The sequence below is a fragment of the Eptatretus burgeri genome, chromosome 11 (genome assembly GCF_056783735.1).
Source record: "Eptatretus burgeri isolate ZD-2024b chromosome 11, Ebu_testis_v1, whole genome shotgun sequence".
NCBI classification, from domain to species: Eukaryota; Metazoa; Chordata; class Myxini; order Myxiniformes; family Myxinidae; genus Eptatretus; species Eptatretus burgeri.
The window spans coordinates 69,841,729-69,857,772 of NC_140971.1; the positions used below are offsets into that span (position 1 = coordinate 69,841,729).

The 16,044-nt window shown below is 42.2% G+C and overlaps 1 protein-coding gene across 6 annotated transcripts in view; it reads right to left on the reverse strand.

The window, feature by feature from the left end:
- MTRF1L (mitochondrial translation release factor 1 like) overlaps positions 1 to 16,044 on the reverse strand; it is a 180,202-nt gene that overhangs the window by 138,336 nt on the left and 25,822 nt on the right. For all 6 annotated transcript variants that reach the window (XR_015049440.1, XM_085846847.1, XM_085846848.1 and 3 more), the window contains exon 6: positions 14,616 to 14,752. Coding sequence is in view for 5 of the 6 variants with exons in the window: in XM_085846847.1 (XP_085702973.1) it covers positions 14,616 to 14,752 (137 nt within the window). In the remaining variant the exon portion in view is untranslated. The remainder of the gene's footprint in view (positions 1 to 14,615; positions 14,753 to 16,044) is intronic.

Genomic DNA, 16,044 nt, shown 5'->3' on the forward strand with positions numbered 1-16,044 from the left:
AATTATTTATTTATTTACCGAAAACGATTCCCCCACCCACACACCACCTCCAATTATTTATTTATTTACCAAAAACTATTCCACGATCCACACACCACCTTATTTATTTATTTATTTACCTAAAACGATTCCATGATCCACACACCACCTTCAATTATTTATTTATTTACCAAAAACTATTCCACGATCAACACCACCTTCAATTATTTATTTGCCGAAAACGATTCCACGACCCACACACCACCTTATTTATTTCTTTCCCGAAAACGATTCCACGACCCACACTCCGCCTCCAATTATTTTTTTATTTACCGAAAACGATTCCACGACCCACACTCCACCTTATTTATTTATTTACCAAAAACGATTCCACGATCCACACACCACCTTATTTATTTCTTTCCCGAAAACGATTCCACGACCCACACTCCGCCTCCAATTATTTTTTTATTTACCGAAAACTATTTCACGACCCACACACCACCTTATTTATTTACCGAAAACAATTCCACGATCCACACACCACCTTATTTATTTATTTACCGAAAACGATTCCACGGCCCACACACCACCTTATTTATTTATTTACCAAAAACGATTCCACGATCCACACACCACCTTATTTATTTATTTACCGACAACGATTCCACGACTCACACACCACCTCCAATTATTTATTATTTAAAGTCGGAGTGGCGTAGGTAAGTGGGCGTGGCTTATGAAAAATATTGTGTGGCTCAAGAGGTGTGGTCAAACAAGAGCATTGAGAGAAGTTTATGAGGTTTTCCGTGTGTGTGTGTGTGTGTGTGTGTGTGTGTGTGTGTGTGTGTGTGTGTGTGTGTGTGTGTGTGTGTGTGTGTGTGTGTGTGTGTGTGTGTGTGTGTGTGTGTGTGTGTGTGTGTGTGTGTGTGTGTGTGTCTGCAACGCGAGGCTCCACAGCGCAAACAGCAAACTGATTATTTTTCAAATGGTAGTCCTTCAAAAATAGGGTGTCCATTTACCGTCATTTTTTATGAGGAGTGCCAGTTGGCAAAATACGCAATAGGAAAAATCTTGCCAGGCAGAGGAACAATTGTATGTGAACCAATACGTCTTGGCAATGAATCTTCGTCGGTGGATCGGTCAGAATGAAAAGCATCGCATCCAGCACTTCGATCCTAGCGAAGCCCTCGTCGCCTACCGGCTTGTGTAATTCTTTACCTCTCACAAACCACGAGACCAGGAGACCAGGAGACCAGTAATTAAGATCTGTTGCCGTCCGGATGTGGACTCTCTTTTTTCCAATTATTGTACATAGTTTGTTGATTTGTAAATACCTTCATCATTTCCACTAGCAAGTGCCCATACGTGCGTGGCCGTACGTGCAAAAAAAACACAACTTTGAAACCGCGTGCCTTTGTTTAAGTATAGAGCGTGCCCGTACATTTTGTTTAAGTATAGTGCGTGCCCGTATGTTTTGTTTAAGTATAGAGCGCGCCCGTACGTTTTGTTTAAGTATAGTGCGTGCCCGTATGTTTTGTTTAAGTATAGAGCGCGCCCGTACGTTTTGTTTAAGTATAGTGCGTGCCCGTACGTTTTGTTTAAGTATAGTGCGTGCCCGTACATTTTGTTTAAGTATAGTGCGTGCCCGTACGTTTTGTTTAAGTATCGAGCGCGCCCGTACGTTTTGTTTAAGTATAGTGCGTGCCCGTACGTTTTGTTTAAGTATAGTGCGTGCCCGTACGTTTTGTTTAAGTATAGTGCGTGCCCGTACGTTTTGTTTAAGTATAGTGCGATATTAGTTAGAAAGGTGAAATAAACCATTTTGGTCGCTAAAGGGACCTAGAAAGGGTCGACATGGTGAAGAAGACGCTGACAATCCTCTTTGTTTTATTTTCAACGCTGCATTTAAAATCTCTAATTTAATCATTCTAAACCACACAGTTTAATGAGACACCTTATTCTGTCGGTCTATCCTTCGTCTTCGTCCTCGTGCAAACGGAAAATTATTCGGATGATGGCGGAAGAGAAATTCCTTCCGGAACGTTATTTTTCCTAGTAAAAATTGCAAGCCGTGGCTGAGCTACGAAGCCTAAGCCTTTTTTAATCGGATTTTCGAGGTAATCGCATTACTACCTTATAGATACTTATAAATCCGAGAACAGAATTCAAAAATAATTTTCCGTTCGTTTGTCCGAACCGCTTTGGTGAATTTTGCATATTTTTCAACAGCTACCTTTTAAAATCTATCATTTAATCCTCATAAGTCCTACGACCGAATGATACCTCTCGTTTTGTAGGTCTATACCTCCCCTTAGTCCAAGTACCGATGAAAAAATTATTTACATTAACCGCCACAAAAGCGAGTGAATCAGCGCATTTCATTTTGTTTCCCAAGTATTCAAAGCTAATTTAATCGCCAAAATACCCACTTTCCTTCGATTTTCACCCGGTTTTCAACGTTGGGATTTAGGCCACTGTTATCGACTGCGAAATATGAAAACAGAATAACAAAATATCTTTCCGTTCGTTCGTGCGAGCCGGTAGAGTGAAACCGCGTCATCCTGCCCAGGCTCCACCATCTCAATCAGCATACCAGGCTGCGAAATCTTTTATTGGCTTATAACTCGACGGTGCAAAGTCACAAAAATTAAACGCACACATCATCGTGCAGGTAATAATATCAGGCATCCGGCGATATAAGTTAGAAAGGTGAAATAAACTATTTTGGTCGCTAAAGGGGCCCCAAGCCGTTGCGGCCGAACACTATCCGAGGCGTGGCGCTCCGGAACATGAAGCCGCGATTTCTTTAAACACTCATAAAATGACGACACAAAGTCCGAAAACGTCCCAACATACCTCAAAATGTCCAGGTCACGTTCCCTGTTAGTGGGTGAACAATCCAATGCTTGGCGAATTCTGCTTCGCAATGATAGGAAGAGCCGACATCGAAGGAGCAAAAAGCGACGTCGCTATGGACGCTTGACCGGTGGGAGACCATGGCTTGGGAAGCACGGATTTTCAACATTGAATTGTTAACCTATCATCTTTAATAAAACTATAATAGACCAAAAAAAACTAACAGTTCTTTTTCTTTTGTTGTTTTTGGCAAAAAAGTAAAGATCCAGAGAGGCTCTGTATTGGGCAACCCCCCCTCCCCCTATTTACATGAAATGGTTTGGTCCAACTCCCAAAGCCAAAGCAGACGCGAACGACTTGCGAGTACGGAGACCATAACTTGGGAACCACTTGTCCGATTAATTTCAAACCATGAAAAGGCACATCCTCGGGTCCCCAGCAATATACCTGGCAAGTTTCAAGTAGATCGGACCAGTGGATGTCGAGAAACAGCGGTCGCAGACAAACATGCCCACAGACAAACACGCACACAGAGATTGCTAGAATTATAGAGATTTAAAAATTTATTCTTGTATTTGAGGAGCATCTCGGCCTGGTTGTACTAGAGCAGCTCGTTTTGTGTTACGTCACTTACGTTCAATGAAAAGAGTGTGGGGGGAAGGGGGGGACAATCGATATGTTGTCCCTCCCTTGATAAAAAGTGGGGGGGACATGTCCCCCCCCCCGTCCCCTACCAATCGACACCCATACATCAAAATGAAGCACAATGAGATAGCCTAAACTGCTGGTGCATTTCCATGAGACAAGCCAGCACATGCATGATGCAAAACTGGAGATTTTGTCACTTGCTTTTAGAGGACAACTAAGGGCGGAAGCAGAGAACGGCCGAACAACGCTAAATTAAACATGAAGTCCACTCGACTTAACTGCGAAAGTGGAAACGATTGAAAGTTTGAAAGTGGAAACGCCTCAGCTCATCTTTGCCAAAATGCTGAACGAACTACTGAGGCTGAGAAAACCTACAAACATAGGAAAGGTTACATTAACCAACTGGAAGAGCACTCGGTGGAGCGCATACCTCCGCCACGTAATACCTGATCCATGAGAACATATCGGGCCCAAAATCTTTTTGAAATATAATGATATAGATATATATATATATATATATATATCGTTTTTGAGCTCTATCTCTCAATGGTGAAGAATTACTTTGAAAATTAAATAATGATAATATCCGGATCCGAATTTCGATCTTCACCAAAATTGAATCAATTCTTCCTTGCCACACACCCAAAGTGTCCACCAGGTTTTGTCCGAATCCGTCCACAACTTTTTGAGATATCGTGCTATATAGTGGTTTAGACCCTATCTCTCAATGGTGAAGAATCACTATAAAAAAATTCTAGTCCTCAGATCCGGATCCGGATCTTCACCAAAATCGAATCAGTTCGTCCTTGTCACACAATGAACCTGTCCACAAAATTTTGTCCTGATCTGTGCACAACTTTTTGAGATATCCTTCACACAGACAGACAAACAGATGGAGTGGGGTGAAAACATAACCTCCTTCACCTTTGGTGGCAGAGATAAATTTGAGTTAATTGCCAGCAGCACGCATTGCAAGATTCTAATGTACACAATACATATATCATTACAGGATTCCAATGTGCACATTTTTTTTCATACAGTCCGGCCGCCTCAACATGAGCGACGCTTTTCTGTTCTTGGTCGTCAGCGATGGACTGCAGTGCAACTTTGAGCTGAGGATAACCACTCTCTACAGCTCTGACTGAGTCTGCGTGATGTGACCAACATGCGTCACCGAGGCGCCTGGACACCTAGTTGACAGCTTTTGCCTGAGTCAGAAGGCCGATAAAAGCGATAATGATTGCGTAGCGCACTGGGGCCGCTGTCCAGAACACATACAACTGATTTACGATGTCAAAATAGGCCACAGCAGTACCGCAACACTCAGCCGCAGACTTTCCTCCTAAATTCTGTGAGAGACATGCGCACGGAACAAAGACAGCGAGCTGGTTGTGAGCAAGGATGACGGCCTTCGTGGCAGTGTACTTCCCACTCATGTTTTCCACATTATCGTATGACTGGCCGCAGCAATCGTTGACGTCAATATCTTCTGAAGCAAGTAACGTAAGCAACGCATTTGCCATTGCTTCGCCCTTATGACCACAATTAGGCAGAAAAGTCAGGAACCGCTCAACTGGAATACTGCCTTCTATGTCTCGCACAACTACAGTGAGCTGGTCAATGTGCGCTTTGTCTGGCATCGAGTCAACCGATATTGAATAATACTTTGATTTCTTGAGCTGTGAAATAATTTCATCCTTGACTTGTTCGCCCATGACGTTAATGGGCTCTTCATAAATTGTGGACGACAGATATGCCTACTTACAGTGTTAGCGTTCAACTTAATGTGTTCAGTTGAGGAATGGGTTAAACTCTGTCAGCAGTTCCATCATCCCAAGGTAGTTCCCATTTGCTGGCGACCCAATAATCTGATCGTTGCTTATAAACGCAAGCCCGCACGCACTCTGTGATAAACTTGATAACACTTACAGTGCGTTTCAAGATGCTTCGCCGGTACTTGGTCTGCTTTTCCGCCTGTAAAGCCATACTGAAATCCACTCGTCCTCCGCAGAGCTTAGATCTTTTTGTTAAAGCAAACATGAAGTCATTAAACGTTTTTGAACTTTTTTTGTTTTTGACAAAACTCCTGATTTCGTTTAAACTACTAGTTTTTAAAATTGGATGGAAATTGATGGCATTTATTAAATCAAAAAAATTATTTTCACAAAAATGTGGAGGCCCCCATTTTGTGGAAGCCCTGGAGCATGTGCTCCACTGGCTCGGTCCTAAATACAGCCCTGGCTACGAGCAAGAACCCAGTACTGTAATGGCTGGAAACATGGCACAGTCCTAATAGTTAGAAACGTTTAATGGTCAGCAGCATGTCACAGTACTATTATCTATACCAAGTAATGGTAAGAAACTTAATCAAATAATACATGAGTGAAAGACTTTCACACCACATGTAAACCTCCAGTGAACATGGCATTGTTTGCTCCGATAACAAGGAAATGAGATGCAGAAGGAGGGCATTCGGCCTATCATACCTGAGCAACACCAACACCAGATTAAATAAATCCGTCAAAATGACGATATAATTGGAGGAATGGTGGGGAGGAGTGAGGATGAGAACAGTGCGTCAGACTCAGGCATGACAGGTGACTGGGGGTGGGGGGCAGCGACATGCGACTGGAGGGGGGGGTGTCCTCCCCAAACAATCCACAGTTCCACAGACCTTTTTAATAAAGGTTTCAAGAAATAAACTACATGGAAGATTTGTGCAAAAATGTGGACCGAGCCGAGACATCAGGCATGACTGCATCCATCCATTAATATTGAAAGACTGCGATGGGGTAAGCTATAAAAAGGAAGAATAAAAAGAAAATGAACAAAGACTGTCTGTCCCAAATAGTTTTGAGCATGCAATCCCTTTGATGATGAACCTACAGCTTAGTTAATCAAAACCGATGTGGTTTGAAAAGAAGAAGTTACACATATGCATAAAAAAATTAGTTTAATCCATCAAGAAATCGAACTTTTAACCATCTTTGACAAAAAGTATCCTTGTTGCAGCAGCAGAAGGAACATCAGCACGGTCATCAGACTCGTGGGAAAGGATATGCATCATTTATAACCCGACCAATACCTTGTGCTACTGAAGAGGTCCCATCATAGCCCGTTTGATCTGTGCTAATCTCAGGACATGGAGCAAACATTTTCACAACGGAAGCAGTATACTGCCTCTCTGAAATATTAATCATGACCTGGGACACAAGTGCTTCCAACTAAACACTCAACTTGAGAAGAAAAGTGTGAAAAAGGCTCACCTGTGGTTTACACAGTGTGCATAACGGCAGATTCAGTCACAGCAGCATTCTATCACACAGCACCCACTACTTGCCCAGACAGGAGCAGCTGAAGCTGAATGTGCTTCATTTGCATTGCAGGATTATAGCGATTATGTATGTGTGGGTACATCAAGACCGGGATGAGATACCACCTCTGACCACAGGCAGGAACAATTTCTGTCACTAGAAGGAAACCTATTCTTGATGCACATCAGCTGTATTCTATACCACATTGAAGCATTGGGTGTCACTAGCACAACCCTCCATCTCTATTGGATTCCTGAGCTTCCACGTCTTTGGTCAAAATCCCATCATTAAATACGCCCTCTGCCCAGAACGCAACGAAGGTAAAAAGGCAGACGAAGGAAGGGAACATCGCAGTTTGGTAGCAGAAGGCAGAAAGGTACGACGTGACGGGAAAGAGATGTTCGCTGTCTTTGAAAGAAATGGGAAGCCATTTTGCTTATTTTGTTATACAGGCCTCACTGTGTCTCAATCGTTCACTGTGAAAAAGCACTGAGACGAAGCATTAAGTAAGTTGTGTGGGTGTTCCCCACATATCACATCGAGAGCTGCATGTGTGACCCACTATGGTAGATGGGTTGAGAACCACTGCTGTACACATTTACAGAAAGATTATTTGCATGCTACCCTCCACCCTGACCCCCCCGCCCCCGGACTATTAATAAATAACCGCCCAGCCCCACCCGACCTGGGCTATTAACCCCCCCCCCTCCACCCCACCTCCCACCACCCTCCCCCCTCCCCCTCCCCCTCCCCGGAGCCCTGAGAAGGTACCACATAGAAGGCTGTGGGCTAAGGTGAGGGCTTGTGGAGTGTTGATGGAGTAGCTAAATGGATTGCAAACTGGATTAGTGATAGGAAACAGAGTAGCTGTGAGTTTTGTGAGGTTGTTGGGTTGGCAGGTTGTAAGTAGCGGGGTACCTCAGAGATCCCTTCTCGGACCATTATTTTTTATAATCTATATCAATGATTTGGAAAATGGGGTTAAGAGGTATGGCTTTCCAAATTTGCAGATGACACAAAGCTTAGAGGTAAGGTAGATGGGAGAAAGGAAGGTGATCAGATTCAAGAACGTCAAAATACTTTCAGAGATTGGGCAGATTGTCAGATGCAGTTTAACATTTGTAACTGCAAGTTGCTGGGGATGGGGGAAAAATAATAAAAATAGGGACTATAGTAACGGGTAGTTTTGGGGCATGTGACACAGGAGAAGGATCTGGAGGTGTTTATAGATACAGGGAGTGAGCAAACAGCAGCATGCCAAGCAGCTAGAGGTAAAGCTAATGGGGTTCAAGCTGTATTCATTTCAAAAAATAAAATAATATCATTTTAGAATTTTAAATAATAATACATTTTTTTGTATTAAGTGTTACCTTCAGTACCTTCATAAAGTATTCACACACCTCGACTGTTGCTACATTTTGTTGTGTTACAGCCTGAATTTAAAATGTCACAAATAAAAAAATAAACCAATGTCACCCGCAGGGTGACGCGTATCTTGCCAAAAGGTGACCATGTGTGACTTATTTAAGGTCACACTGAGGTGAACAGAGCTGCTATCCACCAGGAGCGACTCCTTGAGGAATATCTGCCTACGAGAGATTCCGATGAGAATCGTTCTACAGAGTAACCATGAAAAATATGCGTTTGCCTCATAACGTCACCAAATGACGTCATAATGTCTCAAGCTTGACATATCTAGAAAGCACTCATCGAGGTATTCAATTTGAGGTACTACACGATATGGTTCCTAAAACTTGAAAATTTGACCTTGGGGTCAAATATGTTTGACCTCAGGCGCTAACCATGAAGGTCAAGGCCAATCGCCACCAAAAATTAATCAGCTGAGCGCCAAACCATGAACTATATTCCCATGAAGTTTGAAGACGATCCGATCAAAATTACTCAAAAAATAAGGGTTTCGTCGACTCCTCTGATTTGCGACAAAGTGACCTTGACCTTCAAAATTTTATGCGCTGAAAGGGACCTCTATAGGCCTCTGATATGCGAAGTTACAAAAATTTCCAATGACAACTGTGCTCTGCAGAGTGATTTATATGTGATTACAGACCAAAAATAAATAAATAAATAAATAAAAAACATATGAAGGTCAAGACCATTCGCCACCAAAAATTAATCAGCTGAGCGCCAGACCATGAACTATATTCCCATGAAGTTTGAAGACGATCCGATCAAAATTACTGAAAAAATAAGGGTTTCGTCGACTCCCCTGATTTGCGCCAAAGTGACCTTGACCTTTGACCTTCAAAATTTTGTGCACTGAAAGGGACCTCTATAGGCCTCTGATATGCGAAGTTACAAAAATTTCCGATGATAACTGTGCTCTGCAGAATTTTTTATACGTGATTACAGTCAAACAAAAAAAAAACAAAAAAAAAACAAACAAGCTGACTAACATATCTTGCAAAAACTTCGTTTTGGCAAGAGAAAAATCATTTTAGAATTTTAAATAATAATACATTTTTTTGTATTAAGCGTTACCTTCAGTACCTTCATAAAGTATTCACACACCTCGACTTTTGCTACATTTTGTTGTGTTACAGCCTGAATTTAAAATGTCACAAATAAAAAAAAAATCATTTTAGAATTTTAAATAACAATACATTTTGGTTGTATTGAGTGTTACCTACAGTTCCTTCATAAAGTATTCACACACCTCGACTGTTGCTACATTTTGTTGTGTTACAGCCTGAATTTAAAATGTCACAAATAAAAAAAAATCATTTTAGAATTTTAAATAACAATACATTTTGGTTGTATTGAGTGTTACCTACAGTACCTTCATAAAGTATTCACACACCTCGACTGTTGCTACATTTTGTTGTGTTACAGCCTGAATTTAAAATGTCACAAATAAAAAAAAAATCATTTTAGAATTTTAAATAACAATACATTTTGGTTGTATTGAGTGTTACCTACAGTACCTTCATAAAGTATTCACGCACCTCGACTTTTGCTACATTTTGTTGTGTTACAGCCTGAATTTAAAATGTCACAAATAAAAAAAAATCATTTTAGAATTTTAAATAACAATACATTTTGGTTGTATTGAGTGTTACCTACAGTTCCTTCATAAAGTATTCACACACCTCGACTGTTGCTACATTTTGTTGTGTTACAGCCTGAATTTAAAACGTCACTTAAATAAATAAAAATTGTCACTGATCTACACAAAATACCTCATAATGACAAAGGGAAAACGTGTTTTTAGAATTTTTTACAAATTCATTAAAAATGAAAAACTGAAATGTCTTGTGACACAATAAATATTCAACCCCCTGAGTCAATACTTTGCAGAAGCACCTTTGGCAGCGATGACAGCTTCGGTTAATAAAATAAACACCTAAGGGGCAATGATGAGGCCATAACCTTTAAACAGCATAGACAAGAAAGGGGACATGAGATGGACAAGCATCTATGGCTGAGAGATAGGGACACAGTCAGAAAGAGAATCTCTTCAAAGTTAAGAATACACAAACCCCAGGAATGCAGAGTTCAAATCAGCAATTTAGTGTTTAAGAGAAAGAAAAAGACAGACAAAGATCATCCAGTATATTATTGCGGTTTTGGATCCCTGAGCGGGAAGAGAGATCCACACGTAGAATTCCATTCCATTGGGACCACACTCTGTGCAGAGCATTGGTGCTGCCGAAGCAGTCTCCTTGGCTATTGGACACAATCCTGGACGGGTCGCCACTCCGACACAGTATACCAGCATGCTGGAACTAATTTTGCTGACCTCGGAAGGATAACAGGCAGAGTTAACCCCACCTGGTATTAATTCAACAGCCGAGTGGGATTTAAACTCAGGATCCTAGGATCCCAAGCCCACCACCCTAAACATAAAGCCAACCCCAGTCATAAACACATGGAATAGACTGAGTTATTTCATAGTATTCTGTTTTGCTATCAAGTGTACAATGGTGTATTCATATGAACAGATCTGCATTGCGAGTGCATCGTTAGAAGTCCCATATGTTATTTTCTTATTATACATTCTTTTCTATAGCCATTTCTCTCAAGCTTCAGCACACATGCACTTTCTCCATGAGCACAGGTCGTGCCACCCTTTCCAACGTTCTGCAGAACCGCCTCAAACTAGCTTGGTGGGTCCCAGATAGTGGTTGATCGATATATTCGCCGATATCTGGCATTTTCCGGTTATTGGCATCGGCCGATAATGGCGTCGATATGGCAGATATCAAAAAATTTATAAAAATTAAAAAGAAAAATAAATAAATAAATAAATTTCCTTCTCTTGATGGTCGACAGCTAGAGCTCCCCCTTGTGTCAATTCGACATCTGCAGCCGCCCTTCAGGTCAGGCGGCTTCTACGGAATGTTAGTGAGAGCTTGGATATGCCCAAGAGAAAAAGGTGAGACTGTACAGTACTGTATATGCCGAGCTTTCAAATCTCAATTTAATTCATTCCCCACGGCGAACCAAGCCGTGTTCGCCATGCCCACTGTTCGTGCTGCCGAACTTCCGCAGACATCACGCAGATACGGGGCCGCCTTTCTCGCACTGTGGGACTTTCTCAAGCCACTTACGTACACTTGCCATCACGTGACCTTTCATGCACTCACACCGTGGGCCTTTTGCACACTCCCAAGCTGCCTCATGACCATTCGCACGCGGGACATCTCTCGCAGACCCTGCAGCCGAATCTTCCATTCATGACAGGTTTGTGCCGCATATGCTCCGCAGCATGCCATGCCCAACACCCTGGTTCTTGTGGGAAATTTTAATCTGTACTTATATATCCGTGGTCAACTCGGACCCAGATGCAGTCAGATATCCGTGGTCAACTCGGACCCAGATGCAGTCAGATATGTAACATGGCTTATTTGAGTTAACACCAACTCTGTGTCCTTTGACATAAGCATCTGAAACACATCCGCTTGTCACTCCGCACCGACCCAACTCATCAGATATGGGCTGTGGGATACCGAGTGGTGTGCAGGCGCATCAAAAGTCGAAACCTCCGCTAAACTTAGTGCATAATATCTTGTGCAGCCTTTGACACCATGACTGACAAGGGACCAACGAGCGATTTGAGTGCCTCTGTGCATAAGAAACAAAAGAAAGCCATTTAAGTGAAGATGAAAGTCGAAGTTATCGAGCGATAGGAACAGTGAACATTTGTTGAGCCTGCTTGGACCGACGGAATCCACCTTACGAACGATTTGTGCAAATGCAGATATAATCAAAGCGAGTGCTCAGCGTTTCGCCATTACTGCAAAGAAAGTGATTCACATTAACAGCAACGTCAGATGTTGATGACCCTGCGCTTTACTCCCCCACAACTCCACACCATCACGCCTGCACCTCCACAGCAGCACCCACACGATCACCGCAGGCACCACCATTTAACATAGGTTGGTGGTTTCATTTTATTAAAATGTACAAGTCTGTCTCTGTCTCTGTCTGTTTGTCTCTGTCTGTCTCTCACTCTTCCCCATCCAGCCACATAACCTACACTGATTACATTGTTTGTGATGGGAAAATTACTTTTGTTTTACATGTTTTCAGTGAACGCGGTAAATTCTTGGAACACAACTACCGCGATAAACGAGGAATGACTGTCTATGATGCTCAAAGTGGGAATAATAAAACAAATAGAGGGAGCCACACCCTGCCACCCATGGGGCCACCCTAACATGGAAGCCAGTACGAGAACTACGTGAGAGGCGGGAATTAAAATGTTTGTGTTTTTCACATTTTTTTCACCTAAATGTCAAAATTATAGTTTCAGCTTGAAAAATTGGTGGTTTCAGGTAAAACCAGATTTTAAGATAACTGATTTGTGGCTGGTTACCTGTATAAGCTTCAATTCACATCATCATAGTGTTGCTAATTTAAATAATGTTGGCACTTCACTGAGATTATACTGTGATGTTGTGCATGAGCAAGCAAGCCACGTTAATATTGTGTTAAACAAAATTGTTAATTTAAGTTCAACAATTTTGTATAATTCTTTTTCTATTTATTATTAAATTATTTAATCGGTGCATATAAATCGGCATTAGACCAGTCACGCCCCCCCCCCCCCCCGCGCTATCTAAATATCAGTATCGGCATTGGCCCTTGAAGAACCCATGTCGGTCGACCTCTAGTACCAGGTCCAGAACCTCGTGGCAGATGGTCCCATCCATCATAATTAAGCCTGACTTGGTAGAGTAAACCTGACGACTGCCAAAACGTGGTATCTAACAAACCACACAACAGGGCCAATCCCAAGATGCCATCAGAAGTCGGGGCTCTGATATGCCAATCAGGTGAGAGGAGAGAATGCCCCAACCCATGCAACTCCTACCATGGATGCAGTGGGGGCCCAGGCGAAGGGAAAGGGGGGGGGGTCTTAATAAAAGGCAGAACGTATGGGCACAGAGAGCTTCTTGACCAGAGCTGAGCTTCTTGGTTTTCACACACAGAAGGTCTTGGACAATTTATTTTGCACATACTCTCATCCATTCGAGTTTTCTCTGTCTTCCCTTTGTCCACCTTTCATTCTTCCATCTTTCACATTTCCTTTCATTCCCATGGCTCTCTTCATTCACACGCACACAGCAGTACGAGAATGGATCGTGAGTGGGTCCGATCCGCAGGATCATTGGGCAGTGCTAGCTCAACTGAGCTCGTCAAGGTGTGCAGGTTAATGACACAGGACCCAATTTTCTTCTTTTTTATCTCACGTCTCACTTGCCTGACTGAATACATGTATAAAATGTATTAGTCCCCTGATTGCTTACCTCCACCACCAAAGGTGGATGGAGGTTATGTTTTCACCCCAATCTGTCAGTTTGACTGTGAGCACGATATCTCAAAAAGTTATGGATGGATTCGGCTGAATCTTGGTGCACAGGTTGGGTGTACCACAAGGATGAATTGATTTGATTTTGGTGAAGATCCAAATCCGGATTTGGACTCGAGAATTTTCTATGTGATTCTTCACCATTGAGTGATAGGGCTTCTCCTCTTTCGTGTGCAGCACAAGACGGTGAGTAGCATCATTGGCTGGGGCGTAGCTGTGCCGCTGATGCAATGCCCCTGTTACCAGTGCACTGGTATTCATTTTACCGACCTCAGAAGGATGATGGTCTGAGTCAACCCTACCTGGTGTTAATTCAACAGCCCAACAGGAGCTTGACCTCAAGACCCTGGGATCTTAAGCCAGCCACCTAATCATTAAGCCAACACCAGGCTGAGTGATAGGGTAAAAATGATATCCAGCAAAACATGATATTTTAAAAAGTTGTAGATGAGTTATGACAAAACAAGGTGAATGAGTTAGGTCGGTGACAAGAACAAGCTGTTTAGATTTTGATTAAGGTCCGGATCCAGATCTGGACTATCAATGAGGTACAAAACGTAGACTGTTCAGCTTGGCGGAGGTCTACCAAGTGCCGTTCTACTTCTATCCATTTTGATGGCAATTTAAGGCAGCTATGGGTGATTGGCCAGATTTCATTGGGCTTGTTTATCACTAGAAGCAGTTACGTAACAATTGGTCCCGCTCCACCAAGTAATTAAAGATATGTTGCATGATTGCTGGCACGGTACTCGCTCGTTCCCGGTCTTCTTTGTATGGTAACACGACACTGGGCGTGAGATCCCATGGGAAGTTCTGGAGGAACTGGCTATCATATTTTAAAATGCCCAGACCTCTTGGAGTTATCTGGAGGTGATGTCCGTCACAATACATGATTCCATTGCAACTGAAAATTGAAAGGCAATTCCATTCTCTCAATGAGTGTGTGTCAGAAGGAGAGGAAACGAGTGAGGCGCGAGTCAAACCTGCAGCTTCCGAGCCGACTGCAGAGCACTCTGCTCCTGGTGCAACAGCCGTCCATACAGCTTAGCCCTGAGTGCAGCCATGGCATAATCACGGTTCCGCAGCTGGGATCGATCCCGCTGACTCTCACACACAATTCCTGCATGATGCGTGATGCACAACAAAAATACAGCAAATGTACACAACATTAGCAGCACCAGTGTTCAGTGAACAAGCTTTGTTTTTTTTTGTTTGTCCACCTGTCAAATTATGATGCAAGGGATACTTATTAGAATAAGAAAAAGAGCGATCAAAGATTGCAGACCCTTGCCAGGACTTCTTTTGAGTAGTATATTTTTATAGGTTTTAGGGTAAATCCAAATATGGCTGCTAACCATGTGACCGATGATATCATATGTGTGAACCTTTTGTTCCTCATGGACAGGTGGTCATACATGAAAAGTTTAGCCTCGATTTGTTCAGCCACTTCGGAGAAGATTTTTGAATGTTTCTTATTTATTAATTTTTTTAAACAATATGGCTGCCGAATCACGTGACAGATGACGTAATGAATTTTTTTTTTCTGTGGACCATTTTATCCCTACATGACCCTCAAAAATTTCATTATGATCTGATGTGGCGTTCTACATATGTAATTATGACGTCATAACGAGGACACCTATGACGTCAAAGTAAAATCAAACTTATTCCCCATGAGGAGTACTTGCTATGTGCCAAGTTTCAATTGTTTCCTTGGTGCGGTTTCAGAGATACAGAGGTCCAAAGTTTTTCCGTTTTTCCAATATGGTTGCCACACCACGTGACCTATGACGTCATAATTATCATTAAAACATTCTACATGAGTAGTCGCACCAATGGTGAAAATTTCGTCTCAATCCGACAAGTGTTTGTGGAAAAAACACAAAAGTTATGTGCGGACAAACAAACGGACAAACAAACACAATACCCTCTCCTTTGGCGAGGGTAACAACTATGCACAGACAGGATTTTTTTTTAAACTTTTTTTTTTACACCACAATAACAGCAAGGTAGAGGGACACAACAGAGGATTACTGGAGGAACAATGGTCATGGGGAAGAATGAGGGAAAGAGTTGGGGAGGAGGTCACAGTGGGGGAACAAGCTGTGGATCCAAGCTCAAACACAGCAAGAGGAGGAAGGGAAAATCAGGAACAAAGCAAATAGAACAAATTACAAAAGAAGGGTGAGGGAAAGAGGAGAAAACACAATCTGAAAGAGAAAGGGTGAGCTTGGGGAGCGTTAATGAGGGTAGAAAAGATCAAGAGTTGGCATACATGATCGGCTCTAATTAAGCACAACATGGTTTTTACAAAACATGTTGGCAATTTTTTAGGGGTGGGGGAAAAAAAAAGTTTTACAAAAATACTGCTTAAAATGCTTCTTGCATCTTCAGAAAAAAAAAGTCGACTAT